At 45.3% G+C, this 18,522-nt stretch overlaps 2 protein-coding genes across 9 annotated transcripts; both read left to right on the top strand.

Annotated features, from left to right (window-relative positions):
• The first annotated feature begins 327 nt into the window (after positions 1 to 327).
• On the top strand, positions 328 to 5,901 carry LOC120690578. 3 transcript variants are annotated; one of them, XM_039973277.1, is made up of 6 exons: positions 328 to 1,002; positions 1,767 to 1,981; positions 3,876 to 4,056; positions 4,131 to 4,216; positions 4,941 to 5,032; positions 5,189 to 5,901. In XM_039973277.1, exons 1-6 carry the CDS (start codon positions 568 to 570, stop codon positions 5,446 to 5,448), a joined length of 1,269 nt encoding a protein of 422 aa, XP_039829211.1. In that variant the 5' UTR covers positions 328 to 567; the 3' UTR covers positions 5,449 to 5,901. The 3 variants fall into 3 exon arrangements, with proteins under 3 accessions (XP_039829211.1, XP_039829210.1, XP_039829209.1); XM_039973276.1 differs by having other exon boundaries at positions 358 to 1,002; positions 3,873 to 4,056; XM_039973275.1 differs by having other exon boundaries at positions 359 to 1,002; positions 3,831 to 4,056.
• A 6,184-nt stretch (positions 5,902 to 12,085) lies between these two features.
• LOC120687951 lies at positions 12,086 to 16,913 on the top strand. Of its 6 annotated transcripts, XM_039970055.1 has the most exons (7): positions 12,142 to 12,496; positions 12,828 to 12,955; positions 13,053 to 13,111; positions 13,204 to 14,847; positions 15,714 to 15,855; positions 15,935 to 16,638; positions 16,780 to 16,913. In XM_039970055.1, the coding sequence occupies exons 2-6, from the start codon at positions 12,841 to 12,843 to the stop codon at positions 16,591 to 16,593; spliced, it is 2,619 nt and encodes an 872-aa protein (XP_039825989.1). In that variant the 5' UTR covers positions 12,142 to 12,496; positions 12,828 to 12,840; the 3' UTR covers positions 16,594 to 16,638; positions 16,780 to 16,913. The 6 variants fall into 6 exon arrangements, with proteins under 6 accessions (XP_039825985.1, XP_039825989.1, XP_039825987.1 ...); XM_039970053.1 differs by having other exon boundaries at positions 12,832 to 12,955; positions 15,935 to 16,913; XM_039970052.1 differs by having other exon boundaries at positions 15,935 to 16,913.
• Positions 16,914 to 18,522: the final 1,609 nt, after the last annotated feature.

The raw sequence follows: 18,522 nt of genomic DNA, 5'->3' as shown, positions 1-18,522 counted from the left end.
TATTAGACAAATCAGGTGGTGATTTAGAGTTTTAAACGCACCTTACGACTTTGTATGCAAGGTGATGATACGATGGGAGGTACAACTATTTACTTGGTCTTACAATATTACCATATGTATATGATCAAAATCTTATTCTTTTTCTATGCTTGCTATCCTTTGTTTCTTGATCTGTTCTCTCTACCTTTCCTACCACAAGCGTTCGGGCGCCAACATTTCCCAAATAAGATACCCTTGGTGAAGAATGTTTCCAGGCGAAGAAACTGGGCTGGGCTCTTCAAGTTTCCTCACAAATGGACGGGTGAGGAAGAACAACCAACGCGACACAACCTGCGGCCGTGTCTACTGCCTGTCGCTCCCTCTGCCGCGTTTCTCCTCGCTCGCTTGGCGCTCCGTCCCGGCCTCCCCTCCCGTCGCTCGCTCACTCGTCTCAGGTCCAAACCCCGTATTAAAAAGCGCTCAAAGCCACCAAAACCCTAACCCTAATCATCCCAATTCCCCAATCCCCGTCCCCGCCAAACCCTAGCCCAGCCCCACCTACCCATCCCTCTCGCCGCCGCCGCCGCCATGGCAGGCTCATCCGGCGGCGCTGCTTCCTCCTCCCGTACCGTCCCCGATAACCGATTCTACAGCCCTCCCCATGTGCGCCGCCAGCAGCTGCAGGCACAGCAGCAGCGGCTGCAGGGGCAGCGGTCCGCGTCCCCATCGCTGTCCCCGTCGCCGTCTCCGCGGTCGGCGAGGCAGAAGCCGCCGGCGCCACCGCCGGGGGCTATCACCGTGGCTGTGGCCGCGTCGGTGGATGCAGACAGCCGGGTGGATTCTGACGACTCCTCGTCGACGACGTCATCGAAGCCGTCGGTGGCGTCCACGGCGGCGACGACCACCACCGCGGTTGAGGTGAATGTGACCACGGCGGGTGCCGCAGCGGCGGAGGAGGCTGGAAATTTAGAGAGATTTCTTACCTCCACGACGCCCTCGGTGCCGGCACAGTACTTGCCCAAGGTACAATGTGGCTTAACTCTTTGCTACTACTTCAGCAGGCTGCAGTGTGGTATCCATTGTGTCTGATAAGTAGGGGATCTGATGAAATTGTATAGTTTTTATACCATCAGTGCTGCATTTGCATAGGCAAGCAGATGATTCTGGAGAAACACTGCAATTAAGATCAGAGATGGATTCATAATTTGGGATTGTCTAAAGTTTTTCGTTTAGCTCTGATTGGTAGTTATGTATTGAAGCCACAATCATTCTTTGATGTAGGGTGATGACCATAACTGCTGGTTATAACTTGATATGGACTGGTTATCGCAAAATATGTACATCCAGTGCTGCTCTGTATAGCACTTTAGGTCTTAGTTTCGTGTGTCGTTAGTGACCATTGTGGTGAAATGGGAAAGGGACACTATCAAACTTCCGATTTCTAAATCTCTGTACAACTCAAAAGTGTAACTTCTGCTTGTTGATTCTTCAATCTAGTAAATTACTCAGGTCATGTGGTCGCATCTGCATTCATTTAATTCGTGTATGGCCATTGCTATCTCTGAATTTTGCATTTCTGTGAACTCTGAAGAATAAATACACTCTGCATTTTGCAATTGACAGAACAACTTATTTCTAAATCATGTAGTGCTGTATGTGCTATATTCTCTACGCGTGACAATTTTCTGTTCTTTGGTTGAAAGACCACTTCCTTTTAAAGAATCTTTTTCTGCTGCTGACCAGCTCCTTTTTTCTTTTCTCTTTTTTTTTTTTCTGGGCTGCTGCAGACAAGCCTAAGGTTGCGGCGAAGTGGTGATGCTATGGATTCAAGGCCTTATTTCTGCCTTGGAGATCTTTGGGAATCTTTCAGGGAATGGAGTGCTTATGGGGTTGGTGTTCCACTGGTGTTAAATGGCAGAAACTCTGTGATTCAGTATTATGTGCCGTATCTTTCTGCTATCCAGCTGTATGCAGATCCATCTAGACCTGCTTCAAGGAACAGGTACATCTTAATTTCTTAATCTATGTCACACAAGAGTCATGATGTCTGGAAAGTTTCCATCGCCCTTAGAGACCATAGTAGTGCCAACCTGCATGCTGCATACCAAAATAGTTTCAATTGTTTTGTCTTTCTTTATGCTTCAGTTAGTTTGAGCTTAGATTTTCATAGATAGCAACAGAAAACTAAGTCAATACTATAGTTACTGATGCTTGAATAACCATGTCGATAGTTTTGTTAAAGAGTAAAATGCATTGTGGGTACATGAACTTGCAGTGATGTGTCAAATAGGTCCATAAACTTAGAAACCGGACATCTAGCCCCTCGAACTTGCGAACCCGTTCACCTCAGGTCCAGTCCGGTTTTGCATGGCTTGCATGGCACTGTGCGACCGCGGTTTGCTACAGTAAACCCGGATTTGCTACAGTTACCGCGGTTTTGTTTTTTTTCTTTTCTAATTTATTTCGGCTGAATCTTTGAAAAATCATAACTCTTCGATACGACATCGGATGAAGATGATTTTTATATGAAAATTATAGCCCTCGATGAGATCTACAACTTTTTAGTTTTGAATTTTTTCATTTGATGATGTTAAGGTGCTCAAAAAAATTATATAAAATTACAGCACCATAATAATCGCATACTTTTGCTTGTCGCATTAGAAAATTAATATATTTTTTGTTTGTTGTCAAATGAAGACACTTTGTATACCAAAATTTTAACACTTTTAACGATCTAGATTCTTGTAGTTTTGAGTTTTTACATTTAAAGTTGTTAAGATGTTGATAAAATAGTATAAAGCCTCAACGTCTTTTGCGTACTTAATATGCTACTTTATACTATTTTATCGACATTTTAACAACTTCAAATATAAAAACTTAAAACTCTAAGAATCTAGATCTTTTAGAGTACTAAAATTTTAGTATACAAGTGTCTTCATTTGACAAAAACAGAAAAATATATTAATTTTCTAGTGCGATAAGCAGAAGTACGTGATTATTATGGTGCTGTACTTTTGTATAATTTTTTTGGGCAACTTAACTTCATCAAATGAAAAACCTCAAAACTAGAAAGTTGTAGATCTCGTCGAGGGCTATAATTTTCATATAAAAATCATCTTCATCCGATGTTGTATCGAAGAGTTATGATTTTTCAAAGATTCAGCCGAAATAAATTAGAAAAGAAAAAACAAAACCGCGGTAACTGTAGCAAATCCGGGTTTACTGTAGCAAACCGCGGTCGCACAGTGTCATGCAAGCCATGCAAAACCGGACTGGACCTGGGGTGAACGGGTTCGCAAGTTTGAGGGGCTAGATGTCCGGTTTCTAAGTTTATGGACCTATTTGACACATCACTGCAAGTTCATGTACCCACAGTGCATTTTACTCTTTGTTAAATCTATGTCGATCTGTATTATAATAAATCACTATGCTTGAAGCCTTGAATGCTCTTGTACTAGAGCTCAATGCAGATTAAGCATAACTTCTTTCTTGGTTATTTGACCTCAGCCCTTTCCAGGCAAATGTTGCTGATGTTTAGTGACTTTTTTTTATCAAGTAATTCTTGATTTATTAACATTTTTCAGATTTGTTCTATGATAACTTGTGAGAATGGTGAGAAGCGAGTTGATAGCTTTAGTATCATCTGATGTCCACTATGAATGGCTACAATTCCATGCATTTTAGTTCAATGGACATAGATGGAAATAAATGAAATGAAATAAATGTTGGGAAAGATGTTATAAGTAGATAAATTATAACCAGCATGCTGTTCAGTATGGTTGCTTTTATTACCTTGGTGATGTCTTTGATAGTGTATAACTTTTTATAGTTATTTTTCTCGCTTACTTAAGGCGTCTTGGGGATGAAAGTGATGGGGAATCTATGGATACTAGCAGTGATAGCAGCAGTGAAAATGATGTTGACCGGCTACGAGTCTCAGCAGTGGAAGCTACACATCGGCTGGAAAATGGTGGCCTGCAAAGTGATGATGGTGAAACTAATGCATCGTCAAGTTTTCCAATGTTCGAGTATCTGGAGAAGGATTCTCCGTATGGTAGAGAGCCGCTCACAGATAAGGCGAGTTCTTTTTTTTGTAACAATGCTTACCATAGGTGTCTTGTGTATAGAAGCTAACTATGCATGGCTTTCAGGTATCAACTCTTGCGGATAGATTTCCAGCTCTGAAGACATTCAAAAGCTGTGATCTGCTGCCATCTAGCTGGATGTCTGTTGCATGGTATATTTCAAATACTATTGATTCTTGTTCATGCAATTTTTACTTCCGTTTTACCAACGATAAGACTTATTCTTTATTGCCATGTTGCATATATGGTTCTCTATTGTTGTACTCACAATGATGTATGGTATGTGTTGTGTGATTGCAACTAGTTCTGGAGGCACTGTTCGCGTACACGGCCGTGGCGTGTACACGCTACACAGTGGTTTATCGTGTCCGTTTAACCAGCCGTTTATCCTGTTTAATCACTGTTTAGTCCGTTTAAATGGCCGTTTAGCCTGAATAAATAGGTACTGTTTAGTCCGTTTAAATGTTTAGGGTAACACTCTGGAGGTCATTGTTGAGGTCCAATTTTTCTTGTGTTTTAGTTGTGACATAAGAGCAGCTTATCGTTTCCAGACTCATCTGCATTAAGGTGATATCATGTATTTATTATTAGCCATTACTAGTTTCAGTGCCATAATGTCACGCTTCTTTTTTCTGTAGACCACGTTTTAGTTTTTAGAAACTAGAATGATGCTGATGCAGTGGTCAGAGTTATGACATTTGCCAACTGTGCTTGCCCATGCAGAGGATGCCTACCAGTTGCAATGCCTAACAATGGCTTGCCTACTGTGCTGAATTTCAGCATAAGACACAACCTGTGTAGAAGAGCAACGCTGCTAACCAGGTGTTGCTATGATTCTATACGTTACTGGTTTCATCCTCATGCTTCCAATTGCAGGTACCCCATATATAGAATTCCAACAGGACCAACATTGAAGGATCTTGATGCCTGTTTTTTGACATTCCATTGTCTAGCTACACCATGCAAGGGTAAATACTAAGTGCCTTATAGTGCCATATGGAATATGGGTTTTTACTTTGCCTCAGATAAATGGCAGTGACACCTGTGTGACATTTTGCCTTTCTAGATGTGACTTTGGGTTACATTGATTGTGTAGAGTTTTTACTCTCCCATTGTTCTTGCAGATTGTGACCCTTCTACGCCAGCATGCCCTGGCTTTGGGGGAATCAACCGCTGCACAAATGCTACAGGGAAACTATCTTTGCCTATTTTTGGGCTGGCACCTTACAAATTCCGTGCCTCCATTTGGGCATCCGATGGAACCCAAGAGCGGGAGCGCGTCACCTTACTGATGCAGGAGGCTGACAGCTGGCTACGCAGGATACGAGTAGACCATCCAGATTTCCGGTGGTTTGCCTCCCATTTCAACACAACGTGGAGATGACTCTTGACTTTAAATGGTTATTAGTGTGATGAACTGTTTGGCCTCTGAACTGAATTGGCTTCTGCACATCTATGGCGCATAGAGACCGAGTACCCTCTTGAAACGGGGGTTGTATGAGTTAAAAGCCTGCATGCTAACTCTTCTTGTCTCCAATAAGTTACTGTTGTAGGTATCTTTTGTGGGAAAGTAAGGATGGAGGAGTAGAAAAGCAGAATTGGAGACTTGAACTGAAAGAAACAAAGGAGGGAAAAAATAAAGATTTTCCATTAGAGCTGGAACGCATAATGTGCATCAGTGTATTATGGGTGCATGGATTATCTGATTTGCTGTCTGGTTCTCCTGACATGGCAAATATGTCATGTACTACCCTGCCGAATTTTGCATGACCAAAAACGTGCAACCTAGTGTAGAATGCCTCTTTTTTGCACATTAGAATGTTGTTTCCAGATCTTACTGCATATTGTATGTGGTTTTCATTGCTTATCGCTTCTCTGAAAAAAATGCACTGGAATTACAGGTGATGATGTTCTCTTCTAATCTTCTAATTATTAGAGGGTTTCTTCAGATTTTTTTTTGAAGGAAGGTTTCTTCAGCTATATGCTGTGAAAATAACAAGAAACGATGCCCCTGCACGGGATGGCAGCGCGCTACTCTTCCACCTGTACCCCAGCTGTGACCCGAGTCAGGCAGGCGAATCACAGCTACGGGCCGGACGAGGCAAATCAGCATCAGCTGAGATATCGGTCTCGCTCGACGCAGCGTGCCGTCCTCACCTTACCTGCTTGTTTTTCTTTTTCTCTTGCCAGCCGCGGCATGCCATGCCAAGCACCAACGACGAGAGCTCCACGCCTCGCTGCGTCCCGGCCGGGGTCGCGATGGCTCGCCCGCCCCGTCGTGGCCGGCCGCTAACTCTGGACGGCCTCCTCGACATATATATATATTCGCGCGCCGGCCTGCCCTCCTATGTCCAAGAGGCTAGCTCGAGCCGCGTCCTTCCTGCGATCGCGCACCGCCGCCGGCACGAGCCATGAGGGACCTGGAGGAGTTCCGAGGCGGCGGCGAGGGGGAGCGCGGCGCGGGGTCCGCCGGTGGCGCCGTGTCGTGGTGGTCGGGCGACCCGGAGGCGAAGCGCCGGCGGCGGGTCGCGGGGTACAAGGCCTACGCCGTGGAGGCCAGGGTGAAGGCGTCGCTCCGCAAGGGCTTCCGCTGGATCAAGGACCGCTGCACCGGCCTCGTGCGCCGCTACTGACCTGACGGATCTCGGCGGCGATCGAGGTGCTTGTCGTGCGTGTCAACCATTTTCATTTCATGGTTTTTGGCGCGTGAGGATATGATGATTTAACCGCCGTGTCTTTTCATCTGTGTTGTAAAGGTTCGTGCAAATTAAAGTTTGTTTTCTGCTTCTGCGTGCTGCCTGACTGTTTTGTAACTTTTGCCGTAACGTCGTCGTCGTTGACTTGTTGTTACGGATGCAATAGACAGGAACACTTCTAGAAATGTTGATGCTACTACATCTTTTTTTTTTTTGGCGGGTGTTGATGCTACTACATCTGAGATTCTGATTAAGCCTCCTTCCCCAAAGTGAGTCGTGTTGCCCTTGTTCTCGATGAGATATGTTAGTTTTACTTGTTCTTATAAGCAGCATTTGGTTGTTTTGATCTCTTCTTTCTAGATCAACTCACTAGCATGACCCTACTTCAGCATTCTTCCAAGCTAAGGACGTTCCACCAGGACACCATTGACAAGCTCACCCTCTTATGTTTCTAATCGGTAAAAAGTAAATTTGTCCCCACAACTCAGTAGTCCAATAAACTATGCCGTCACGTTGAAAAACAAAAAAAAAAGTCTGGACCCACTATAGGCTATAGCCTTATATCCGATGCACCAATGCCGACACCGTGATTCACAAACCCAAATTCTGCAATCATTATTATTCTTCTTCTTATTCTAAATGTATTACTCATAAATTTAATCATGAGATTTGATCCCGACTAATTAGACATGGGTATGATCACCTCAATTAACCATCCAGCTTTACTCGAATAAGCAAGCGCTTTTTCAAATCGTGGGCCTCGTGCGCGACCTCCCTACTTCCGAACGCTGGGCCGGATGCCAGAGGCCCAGGTTGGCGAGCTGACCTGCCTCAAGGTCTGTTTAGAGCACTTTGAATTTTTAACATTTAAAGTATTAGATGTAGATTAATTATAAAATTAATTATAGTTCTCGTCTGTAAACTACGAAACAAATCTAATGAACCTAATTAATCCAATATTAACACATATTTACTGTAGATTTACTATAGCAATTTGGGGTTGCTTTGCACACTGTCGTCTGCTTTGCTTCGGTTTGCTCACTGCTTGCCTGCCTGCAGCAGCCGCTGCACACTGTCGTCTGCTTTGCTTCGGGTTGCTCAAGCCTGAAGCAGACTGACAGCCGAGCAGAGTGTGCAGTCAGTCAGCTCGCCAGAGCCAGTACTCACGCTGTCTGGCTATTTGAAAAAGCCGGCTGATGTTAAATTCAACAATATTCTATAATAAAGTATAAATCGGAATAAGCCCAAAGCAGTCATTTTATTACTCTCCCGCAGGCTCCGGCCAGAATTGAGAAGTCGGGTTCGTTTGTGTTTGTTAGAGTTTCATCTTATTTTAATTTTTTATGAGAGCTGATTCTCTGATAGAAGTAATTTCTTTTAAATTCTTTAATGTAAACTCTTAAAATATGATGGACAATCACTTTACAGAACTATGAGAAATTATTTTTTTTCAACTTCCAACCTTTTACATCATTTCAAAAACTTACTCCACATAATCAATAGAAAATCACATTTCTCTGAAAAACTGTTTAGCAAAAGTTCCTGCTACATTCAACAGAGCGGTCTACCGAGTACACCCTCATAAGCAACGGCCAACGGGCACAGAGCCGAATGAATCGCTCCGAGCCGGGTTCTGGGCGCTGGCCTGATCTCCGTCTGCTGGCCGTGCCACCCCTTGCTTCGCTGCCCACTCGCTCTGTTGTCTCGTGCAATGCCAAGTCCGGCGCGCTGGTGTCTCGCTCTGTTGTCTTCTGCTCTGTTTCTGATGTGAATAAGGAATCTGGCAACTGGGGGATACGCACGCAGAAGAACTGAAAGGCGGCAAGGCCCCTGCCGCTGATCTGGAGAACACTTGCCCCCCATGCCGCGCTGTCGATCGCCTCTCTCTGGCTTGTTGCTTTGCGGTTGCGGTGCGTCGTGTATACCAAGTCTGGCTTGCTACTCGGCACATGACGCCGTTATCATTCACGGCAAGGCCCAAGGATGATGATGGAAGAGATGAAGAACGGCAAGGTGCAGTACAAGCATACGAAACCGAAAGCTGTACCTTAACACCGAGTATGGAAGCAGGAGCATGATTGCTCTGGCTCCTGTGGCGCCATCCGCGATCGGCAAGTTTGACCAGATCACCCACCTCCGTTGCCACATGGCCATCGCGTTACGTGCTCCCCACAGTAGCGTTTTTGCGTATCTGCGCGCATGGTGTCGTCTTTTTCCTTAGTGCCGCACACGCGCAGGCTCCTTGTTGGCATGAAAAGGTGGCGATCTCGCAGCGTCTCCAAGGCTCGACCAGTCGACTCCAACCAAGAAAGCAAGCAAGCGGCCTGGCCTTTGCTCCATGCATGGGGGAGGACGGAGGAAAAGTTTAGGGAAGAGTGAAAACAGCTTTCACCGTCACCGTTCCTTCTTTCCTTCTCCTTCCTTTGTGGTGGTGCTAGTCTTGCTAGATGCACCACTGCAGCTAGGGTTGAAAACGGTCGGAAACGGTAATTATTCGGTAATCAGTTTTTTGGTCGTTTTTCTTTGATTGCGAATAAATAGGATATAGAATCTTGTATACAAATTTGTATTCTTGTTTTGAGCATTGAGCTTGTAAAGATTCATAAAAGGTAAACCTCAAATTTATCCTATATTTTCTCAAATGATAGATATAAAATTCGGTATGGATTCGGAAACAAATTCGGTATTTTTTTCACTTTTTTTGTTGTAGGGAGCAAATAATGCATAAAATAATTTATGCAAAATTTTATTCTTATTTGTAATAATGTGCTTGATAATATAAGAAATGATCACCATCCAATTTTATACATATCTATTTTAAAATATTAAATTTGTTCTAACAGTTCAGATTACCACTTTCATCCCTAACTGCAGCAACACCCCCCACTACTCCAACTGAGCTTCTGGGAGGAGGCTCCTCAAGCTGCTGCAGACGCAGATGCAGTGCAGTGCGGCAACAAGAAGAAGCAAAGTGTTGTGAAACAAAAGGGGAGTGGAGATTCCCGGGCACCGGAGCGTGCACCTGCCTGCTTGACAGATCACCTCGAGCATAAACCTTTGCTTATTACCAGCAGGGGCAAAAGAAACGGTTACGTCTGCAATGGTGGCAGCGTAACAACCAACAGTGCATGCATACACGTGCTCTTCCACACCACACTGCTTGCGTGCTGCTCGCACGCGACAATAGCAAGGAAGGAAGCTTCGGTTCAGATCGATCGTCATGCTGAGCCTGACAACCCATCAAGCATCACTAATCCTTCAGGGATTATGAGCGGCGCGACCATCTGCTGCGCCGCCGTCCTGTTCCTGTCTGCTGCTGTTGCTGCTGCTGCCGTGGTTGTTGAGGCATCCTTGGCTCCAGCAGTAGCATCAGGAATCGACCGTGCCCTGGCCGGCAGGAAACCCTGATCCCGATCGGACTTAATGCGCGATCAGCAACGAGTTCTCCTCTCCTCCCTCGCCACTGTCAACCTCGCGTAATTGCGATGATCAGTGAGTCAGGCCGCTGCCTTCAGGCGCAATGACCGACATGCTCACTGCCCCTGGCTGCTCGCAAGAGGCATGCGTGCCTTGTGCAGCACAAGAGAAGCAGCCTCGCTGCAGTGCAGACGGTGTGTGGATGGCGGTGGTTGAGATGTTCAGTCAGGTTCAAGCATACGTCTTGAAAGATTCTTCGTCCGTTCCGTTGTCAGACAAAGGCCGACGACCCTTGCTTGGTCCGCGACGTTGACGCAACGTCTCTCTCTCTCTCTCTCTCTCTCTCTCTCTCTCTCTCTCTCTCTCTCTCTCTCTCTCTCTCCCCACTGGTATGTCGTGCCTGCTGCAGCCCTGAGCTGGGGAGGATGGATGGATGCCCAGTCTGGGCAAGGCAAAGCGCAATAGGGCATGGCATCTTCGCGCTCGCGAGGCGTTTTTTTGGCGTGATTAGGAGGAGGGTGCGTGATGATGCCGCCGTTCCTTCTCTCTCTCTTTGTCCGGCGCGGGCCGCCGTGATGGCGCACCTCCACCAACCAACCATGGCGCACGGCGCGCCGCCGTCGTCTCGCTCGGTTCACCCCTGCCGGCTGCCGCGCCATTCCGCGCCCTGTGCTTATCCCATCTTTATCATACTACGTGTTGTCAGGGTATGACAGTTGAGGTAGTATAGACAACACTAAAAAAAGATTATCGGTTTCCAGTTATGTTAATAGTAGGCTTGTTTAGTTGCAAAGTTCAAAATTCCAAATCTATCACATCAAAAAAAATCTTACATATATAAAGTATTAAATCTAGATAAAATAAAAAACACATTTCATAGTTTGCTTGTAAATTGCGAGATGAATCTAATGAGTCTAATTAGACTATGATTAGACACTAAATTTCTACCGTACACATGCTCTAATGATGGATTAATTAGATTCATTAGATTCGTCTCGTAGTTTACAGACAAGTTCTGTAGTTAGTTTTATAATTAGTCTATGCTTAATACTTCAAATATGCAAAGATTCAATTTCAAAAAGTTTACGGGCGCAACTAAACAAGACCTAGGTTGGTTTCGCCCGGCTACACCGATAACTTTTTGTTCTCTAGAAATTGATCGACTAGGTGCCACCCATTTATACGCTCTGTTCGTTTGGTTTGTCAGCTAACTAGCCAGCAATATTGTTCTCTCATACTAAATCAATATTACCCACCAGCTACCAGCCAATTAGTAGTATTATTTTCTCATAACAAATTAGCATCAGTCAGCAGCAGCATGCAGCACAAAAAATCGCCAAACCGTTGGACATTCTATAGTTTCGCAAAAAGTTAAGAGTAGTGGGAATCAGACGTTGGTCGCCACTCCATCCGACACAGAACTAACACGGTGTACGCCACTGCACTGTGCACCAGTTAAGACCTGGAGAAGGCGACCTAGAGCAGCCATTGATCTCGCTTTTTCTTTCCCTCCTGGTGGAATTCCCTGGGCTCCACAGTACATTGTCCTATCCCAGCAACAAGAAATCATTCTTTTTTCCCTCCCGGACTAACTGCCCAAGAAAACTCCAAAAACCTGGCGCCAAATCACCCAATCCAGGCACCCAAATCTCGTTACTTACATCACCAAACCGACCAAGCCGATCCAAAAAGGTCCCCCAAATTTCTCCTTTTTCAAGAGGAAAACCCAGCTACGAGCCTACGACCACACCAGACGAAGAGTACACGCACAGATGTGCTGGTGCCGGTGGTCGGTACTGGAGTGGTGTTGGTGAAAAATATTATTAGTTAGTTGGTGGTTGGAGATTGATGCTAAAGTTGTATGAGAAAAAAATAATATTAGTTAGCTGGAAAAACCAAACAGCGAACAGAGTGAAGGGTCCTCCTCTCCTCTCCTCTCCCCTCCCTTTTCTTCTCTCCCCTCCCTGGCTCCCTCCAATAGTCCAATCTTTCCCTCTCCCTCCACCTCACGCAGCGGCATTAATGGATTCCGCAGCCGCGGCCACCTCCCACCCCCGCATCCTCCTCCCCGCCTCACCGAGAACCCTAACGTGACGCCCCGACCAGCGCCTCGCGCGGATCCTCCTCCGCGGCTCCGTTTGCTCGAGGTGTTCGTAGGGGAGAGAGGTCGCTGCTTGGGGGAGCTTCCAGGGCGAGGGAGGCGCCGCCCAATGCGGCTCGATCCGGATTGGTCTGCGCTGCGATTTGGCTCGGGCAGTGCGCTGCCTCGGTGAATCCCGCGGCGTTGACCCGTGCTGCTGCTGCTGCTGCCTCGGAAAGGTTGGATCTTTATGGCGTTCTTGGCTGTGTGGGTGGGCGACTCGTGGATTCTTGGTGTGCTTTGTGTTGGACATTACCTGCATTCTGGTTAAATTCGTAGAAGCTTGCTGTTAGGATGCGGGAGTCAGCTCATTGTTCCGGAATCTCTTGGTTTTCCTGCCAGTTTTCCTTGTCAAATTCGGGATAAAGATTAGGTTCTGGAAGCGCAGACTAGATGTTGGTGCTATTTTCGTTAGCTAATCTACCTGCATTTGGGCTAAATGCGTTTACCTCTCTTGTATTCTGTTTTTTTTTTGCATTTATATACGAGCAGTTTTATTTGCTGGTTTAGATAGTGAGGAGAGATGAATGTGGAGAAACCTGCTTCAAAGGGGCATGGATTCTTTGGCCTCTTTGATTGGGGTAAGAAATCTAAGAAGCGGCTTTTTGTTGGAAGCACGAGCAGTTCTCCTGATCCGAGTAAGCAAATTTGCTATAGGAGTCGAGTGATGGCTGCATACTGGTTACATTTTTACAGGGGGTCCGGCTAATTTAATATGCAATTTTTTCTTTGCAGAGAATTCTGGTGACAGTAAGGATGTTGATGACAGTACACCAAGTACACTGTCAAATTCGGTGTGTCCACTTGCCCTAATTTGTTTCCACCTGTGCTGTTTTTGGTGTGTTCTGTAAAATATAGAATGACAAAAGCTCTGTGTATATGGCAGATCCTTGAAGATGCGCCTAGCTTGAGAGAAAGCAGTGAGCATAGTTGCTCATCTTCAGTAATTGATGAAGAAGCTCAGGCAAGGAGGTGTCCCACTGTTGTGGCTAGGCTCATGGGTTTGGATTCCATGCCTGCGGCAAGCTCAGCTGAATCCAATCCCATGCCATCAACAGTGCAACAACCCTTCCAAGCCAACAACCATGATGATTTTACCGGCAGAAGTTATGTTGGTAGCCCCCATAAAATGCCAGGTAGCCCTATTGATCGGTTTAAAATGGAAGCACTGCCTCCAAGACTTGCCAAGAGGACACTTTCTGTTGCTCAATATAAGTTATTGTCTCCCATGAAGAACCCAAATCATATATCCAGCAGAAATGCAGCTGATATAATGGAGGCAGCATCACGGATCATTAGGCCTGGTGTTGAAAACATCAGTTCTTACGGAGTCCATGATGTTGGGCACGCAAATGCTGCGCGGGCCTACAACCCAGGAGAGATCATAGGAGTCCAACAAAGGTCACAGAAGCTAAATGAAGCACTGAGGAAACGTGATGGACCTGCATCTTTTAGGCCACCAAACGGGAAATCTTTGGATGGAAGATCAAGAAGTTCAGAGGGCGCCTCATCTTCCAGGATCTCACAGTCAAATGGATGTGCTCCAGTTGGCCCAAAGGTCAAACCCAGCAATATATCATCAAATGTTGCTCAAGCTATCCGTGCCCGAGGAAAAGAAGGCACAAGAAAAGGCGGTAGACGGCTTGAAACTCGCAGGAACCCTGAAAATAGCTTGGTTGAGAGAAATGGGTTCAACCAACAAAAGGATAATGATCAAATGCGCACAACAAGTTCGTCCAGTATGCTTGTGTCAAATAACAGAAAGCAGAATGCTGTGGTCACCAAACACAAGGTGAATTCAAACCCAGCAAACCCCAGTAGACAACGGAGCAATATTCACCCAGTAAATGCATCTGCCAGAAAGGTCGGGGTAGCCGGCACATTTGCTGGAACCAGTACTCAAGCTAGCAGGAAGGTGGACCAGCAGCCTACTGCTCATGCAAATGTAAGAAATAATTCCACAGCCAAAGCAATCCCCAAGCCAAGAAGGTTACAAAACAGAAGATTGTACTCTGATACAAGCCAGTCAAGTGATAGTATTAATTCTGACAGAAGCCAGAGGCGGATTCGGCACAATATTGTGATAGATGAGCAATCGTCTTTTTCAACAAACAAAAAGAAAATCAGCACTGAGATTGTTTCATTCACATTTACCTCGCCAGTTGACAAATCATTGCACGGCGCCCACTTCCCCAATCATTCAGTGGGAAAACAATTTACAGAGAATCTGAATGCTGTGTCAACTTCAAGCAACACATCAAACACTAAACTTGATGTCATTGATGGTGATTATTTGGGACTCCTGTTGGAGCAGAAATTGAGAGAGTTGACGTCAGGGGTGAGATCGCCCTACTCTAAGCCAGCCAAAGGTGTTGAAGTGTATAGCAGTTCAATAGCTTTGGAAGATACGGCATCAGCATGTGAAACATCTAGCATTGCTTCTACTGATTATGATAGGGAGTCATTGCAGTCTTTCAATGATGGAAAAGCTACTGTCCCCCAGACAGATCTTACTACTAAAAGTGGTCAGGTATGCACATCAGAGACTGGCGCACCTCTTCCAGTCAAACCCTTTTGCCAGCACCATCTTATGCATATTAATTCCTAGTCCTGAGCATATGATGATTGTTACTGTAAACTTGAAAGTGAATAACTTTATGTTTGTTTAGGCATATGCATTTCTCTCCATATAGCGCATCTAGTAACACATGTTTAGTTCATCTGGTATTTGAAGTTTGGAAAGACTTCCTTTTCTGTGAATGAAGATTGGAAAGAATTTGACTGTTAGGTAGCTGATAATACATCAAAGATACATATACTCAGTTCCTGCGCTGAATGAGGCATGTTTGTATTGCTCACCAAGTTACCAGAAAGAAGAGCTATGAAGTGATAGTTTGTGCCTCTTATGACTTGTGCATTAATAATGTCAAACAACTTTTTGTAAATGCTCGAAACAGTTCCCAGCCCCAAACTGCACCTCTTTGTCTGGTAGGTTTTCCTGTCGGACTTTACTTGTGCATCAGAAAGTACAGTGCATATGTTTGCACAGTTAAATAGTTTAAATGATAATCTTTAATTTTCAGTACAATTAGGTGCGTATCTTCCATTTTTCAGTACAATTTAGTGCCCTTCTCTCTAGATTAGGCCCCTTTTCACATATATGAGGATGCAAACAATCAGATCAGAGCAAAGTTAGAAGCACTGAATGTTATAGGTCATACATTTGAAGGGAATTCAACTTTGTCACTGCGTTAAGAGTTTAACAGTTAAACATTCTCATTTTGCTGCCCAAAAGCTGTAAACTGACACCAACACAAAGAGGTCTGTGTTTATTATTAATGTAGCCATAACGGGTTAAACATTAATCTGTATGCTAACATATCTCCCTTTAATCAGCCATTTCAACCAGTGAAGGATGATCATGATGCCACGGATCGAGCAGAGTTAGAGCATCTCCGCCTAAGTCCCCTCTCAACGTGGGAAGCTTCTATTTCAACGGAAACCTGCAGCTCATCAGAGAGCTGGAGGAGTGCAAATGGTAAATAGAGTAGCTGGGTGTTTGCTGTTACAGTAGCCATGGACATTTCTCAAATCTTTTTTCTGTTTTACTTTTGCAGGAACAAGATTATTTGGTTCAACCGAAGGAGCAACAACTTCCGATTCAACACACTTCAACAAATTCCTCGAAGCAGATGCCTCATCAGAATATTCTGACACAGCCTCATCAATCACAGTGGCTACTGCAGAAATCCCTCGATCAGAAAGTAGCAGCTTATGTCATATGGATCATAGACAGGAGGTGGAGTTTATAAGAGAAATACTGAAGGCTAGTTCCTCTTGTTTGGAGCGGTTTGGCGATTCGGATATTCTGGATCCACATCTGTTGGAAGAATTAAATGGCAGTACTAGGTTGTTGGCTGGTGATGAGGGCAAAGGCTGCCGATTGAGGCGGAGGCTGCTCTTTGACTGTGTCAATGAATTATTGACTGTGAAATGCGCGTACTACTTCAATGCTGGCTACGGCTCTTGGTTCATCGGGATGGCAGTCCTGCAAAACTTGTCAGCAGAAGAAATCCATCGAGAGATGACCAGCCTGAAGGTTGCTGAGGAGTGGATGGTGGATGAACTTGTGTACAGAGAAATGAGTAGTCCTCTGGGGAGCTGGGTTGATTTCAAGATGGATTCATACCAGGCTGGTGGAGACATAGTCCCGGAGTTGTTAGGTTCCTTGATTGATGAAGTGGTTGCTGATCTTCTGACTGGCTCGTTTTTATAGCAGGCCTTGATCCCCTCACTAACAATACCGGTTGACAGCCACAAGGTTTTTGTTCCATGTGACGTCTTATACTGTATCTGTACATCGTAACTTGCTAGTGCAATTGTGTAGCGTTTATTAAGATGAAATGTTGCTAACTTGCCATCGTCCAATGACTGATTCATGTCTGCCATTTGACTATTTCAGCAGTTATGGGGAGAATCCACTCTTGACCTGTTAGATGGGCAATTTGAGCAGTTACGGGGAGAAATATTTATTTGGTTCATTTTGTGTAGATACTGACTAGGTGTTGGTCAAATACTCAAATGGTGCAAAAAAAATAGCAGGACGTACTAAAGGACGTACTAATTTTGCAAACATCCATGGGTGTGAATGGAACTGGTATTGTATACTTGTTTAAAGTGTTCGAGCAATGAGTATTAGAGGTGTGTTCTGTGTGAAGTGGATCAATGCTGAACTTGTTTTCTCCTCGGTGATAATCTGGTCTAGCTTCTACATTCAACTGTATACATCTCAGCAGTGAAAAGGCAATATTTGGTTGCCCTGCCGTTGCCGTGACACCACTGTACTGTCATTTTAGTTTTAGCAATCTGAACAGAGGAACCAGCAGGTGATCAATGATCAAGCCTGCTTCCTGCGGCTGTGAATTTGTGATTGATATCATAATGGTTGTTGCTGAAAGAAGGGGTCAGCTTGGCAGTGGTCTCTGGCCCATCCATGCGCCTCTCCTGCTACTGCGAGCAACTGGAGAGCACTTCGGCCTATAGGTGCCCAAATGGGCGGCCCAGCCCTAGCCCGGTTTGGCCTGGCCCAATTTGGCCTGGCCCTATGTGGCCCGGTGGCCATTTCGTGCCGGGCTGGACCGGCACTACGGGCCAACCTCTCAGCCTAGGCCCTGCCCAACAACCTTTTTATAGTGCTGGGCTGGCCCGACGGCCCGGCTAGCCCATAGTGCTAGAGCTGATCCCGGCTCTATTTTCCATAATAAACCCCATGTTTAATCAAGAATTTGAATCTAAACTCAAATATGACATTCAAAATCTCATATCAAGATCACATATCAAATAATATGACAACAAACACAATATATATACATATATTAGAATATTTAGGAATCATTATAAATAAAGGCCCCTTTCTTGCCATTGCATTCATCCATGAGCATAGCATGTATATGAGAGGTGGTAGTGTTAGATAAAAGAGAGTAAGAGAGAAGGGTGAGTGCTAGGTTAGCTATTAAAGAAGAGTGGTGTATGCTATTGTGTAGTATTATTATATTGCAATAAAGTATTGTTCTTGTAAGAGTTAGTTTCCCGGTTAAGCCATATAGTTTCTAAATATTTAGTATATAAGTTGTGATAGTTACTGAAGACATTCGGAGCCTCAGGGTGTTCGGCGGGGTCCGCCTTCCTCTTCCTGAGGTTGTAGCGGTGGTCGTCGGCGATCTTGGGGCGGTCCTCGTAACACACTTCCAGCTGCATCCCTCCGGATGATGGATCAGTAGAGTTGTGTCGATGGGCTGCGCTAGGCCGCTAGAGCTCTCCGGCTAATGGTCGATCTCGGCGGAGCTCGTTCACAACGACTCAACCGGAGGATCGATCGTTCGGATAAGGACGAGGAGGAGTTGAGGGCGGCACTGCTGCACTGCCCCGGCCGGGCGCCTTTTTATTGACGCAGTGTATTCCTTGGCGGCAACGAATTCACTCTCTCCGAGATCGATTCAGCGTCGGTTCGGTACAGGCGCGTGGCACGCACGCACGGCACAGCTCAGTACAGGCCTCGTCGAACTCGGACTCAAATGGCCACCGGTTATTTGCAGAGCCAAGCATACACTGTCGGACTCATACGGAAGTCAGAAGCCGGTTTTTATGGGTGGGGCCTGGTCGCAGTCGGATTGACCAACCCAACAGGTCGTCGTCGAACTGATTG

The sequence above is a fragment of the Panicum virgatum genome, chromosome 9N (assembly GCF_016808335.1).
Source record: "Panicum virgatum strain AP13 chromosome 9N, P.virgatum_v5, whole genome shotgun sequence".
Classification (NCBI taxonomy): domain Eukaryota; kingdom Viridiplantae; phylum Streptophyta; class Magnoliopsida; order Poales; family Poaceae; genus Panicum; species Panicum virgatum.
Note: the sequence above shows the minus strand (reverse complement) of the source record. Positions and strands in the feature narration are given on the sequence as shown.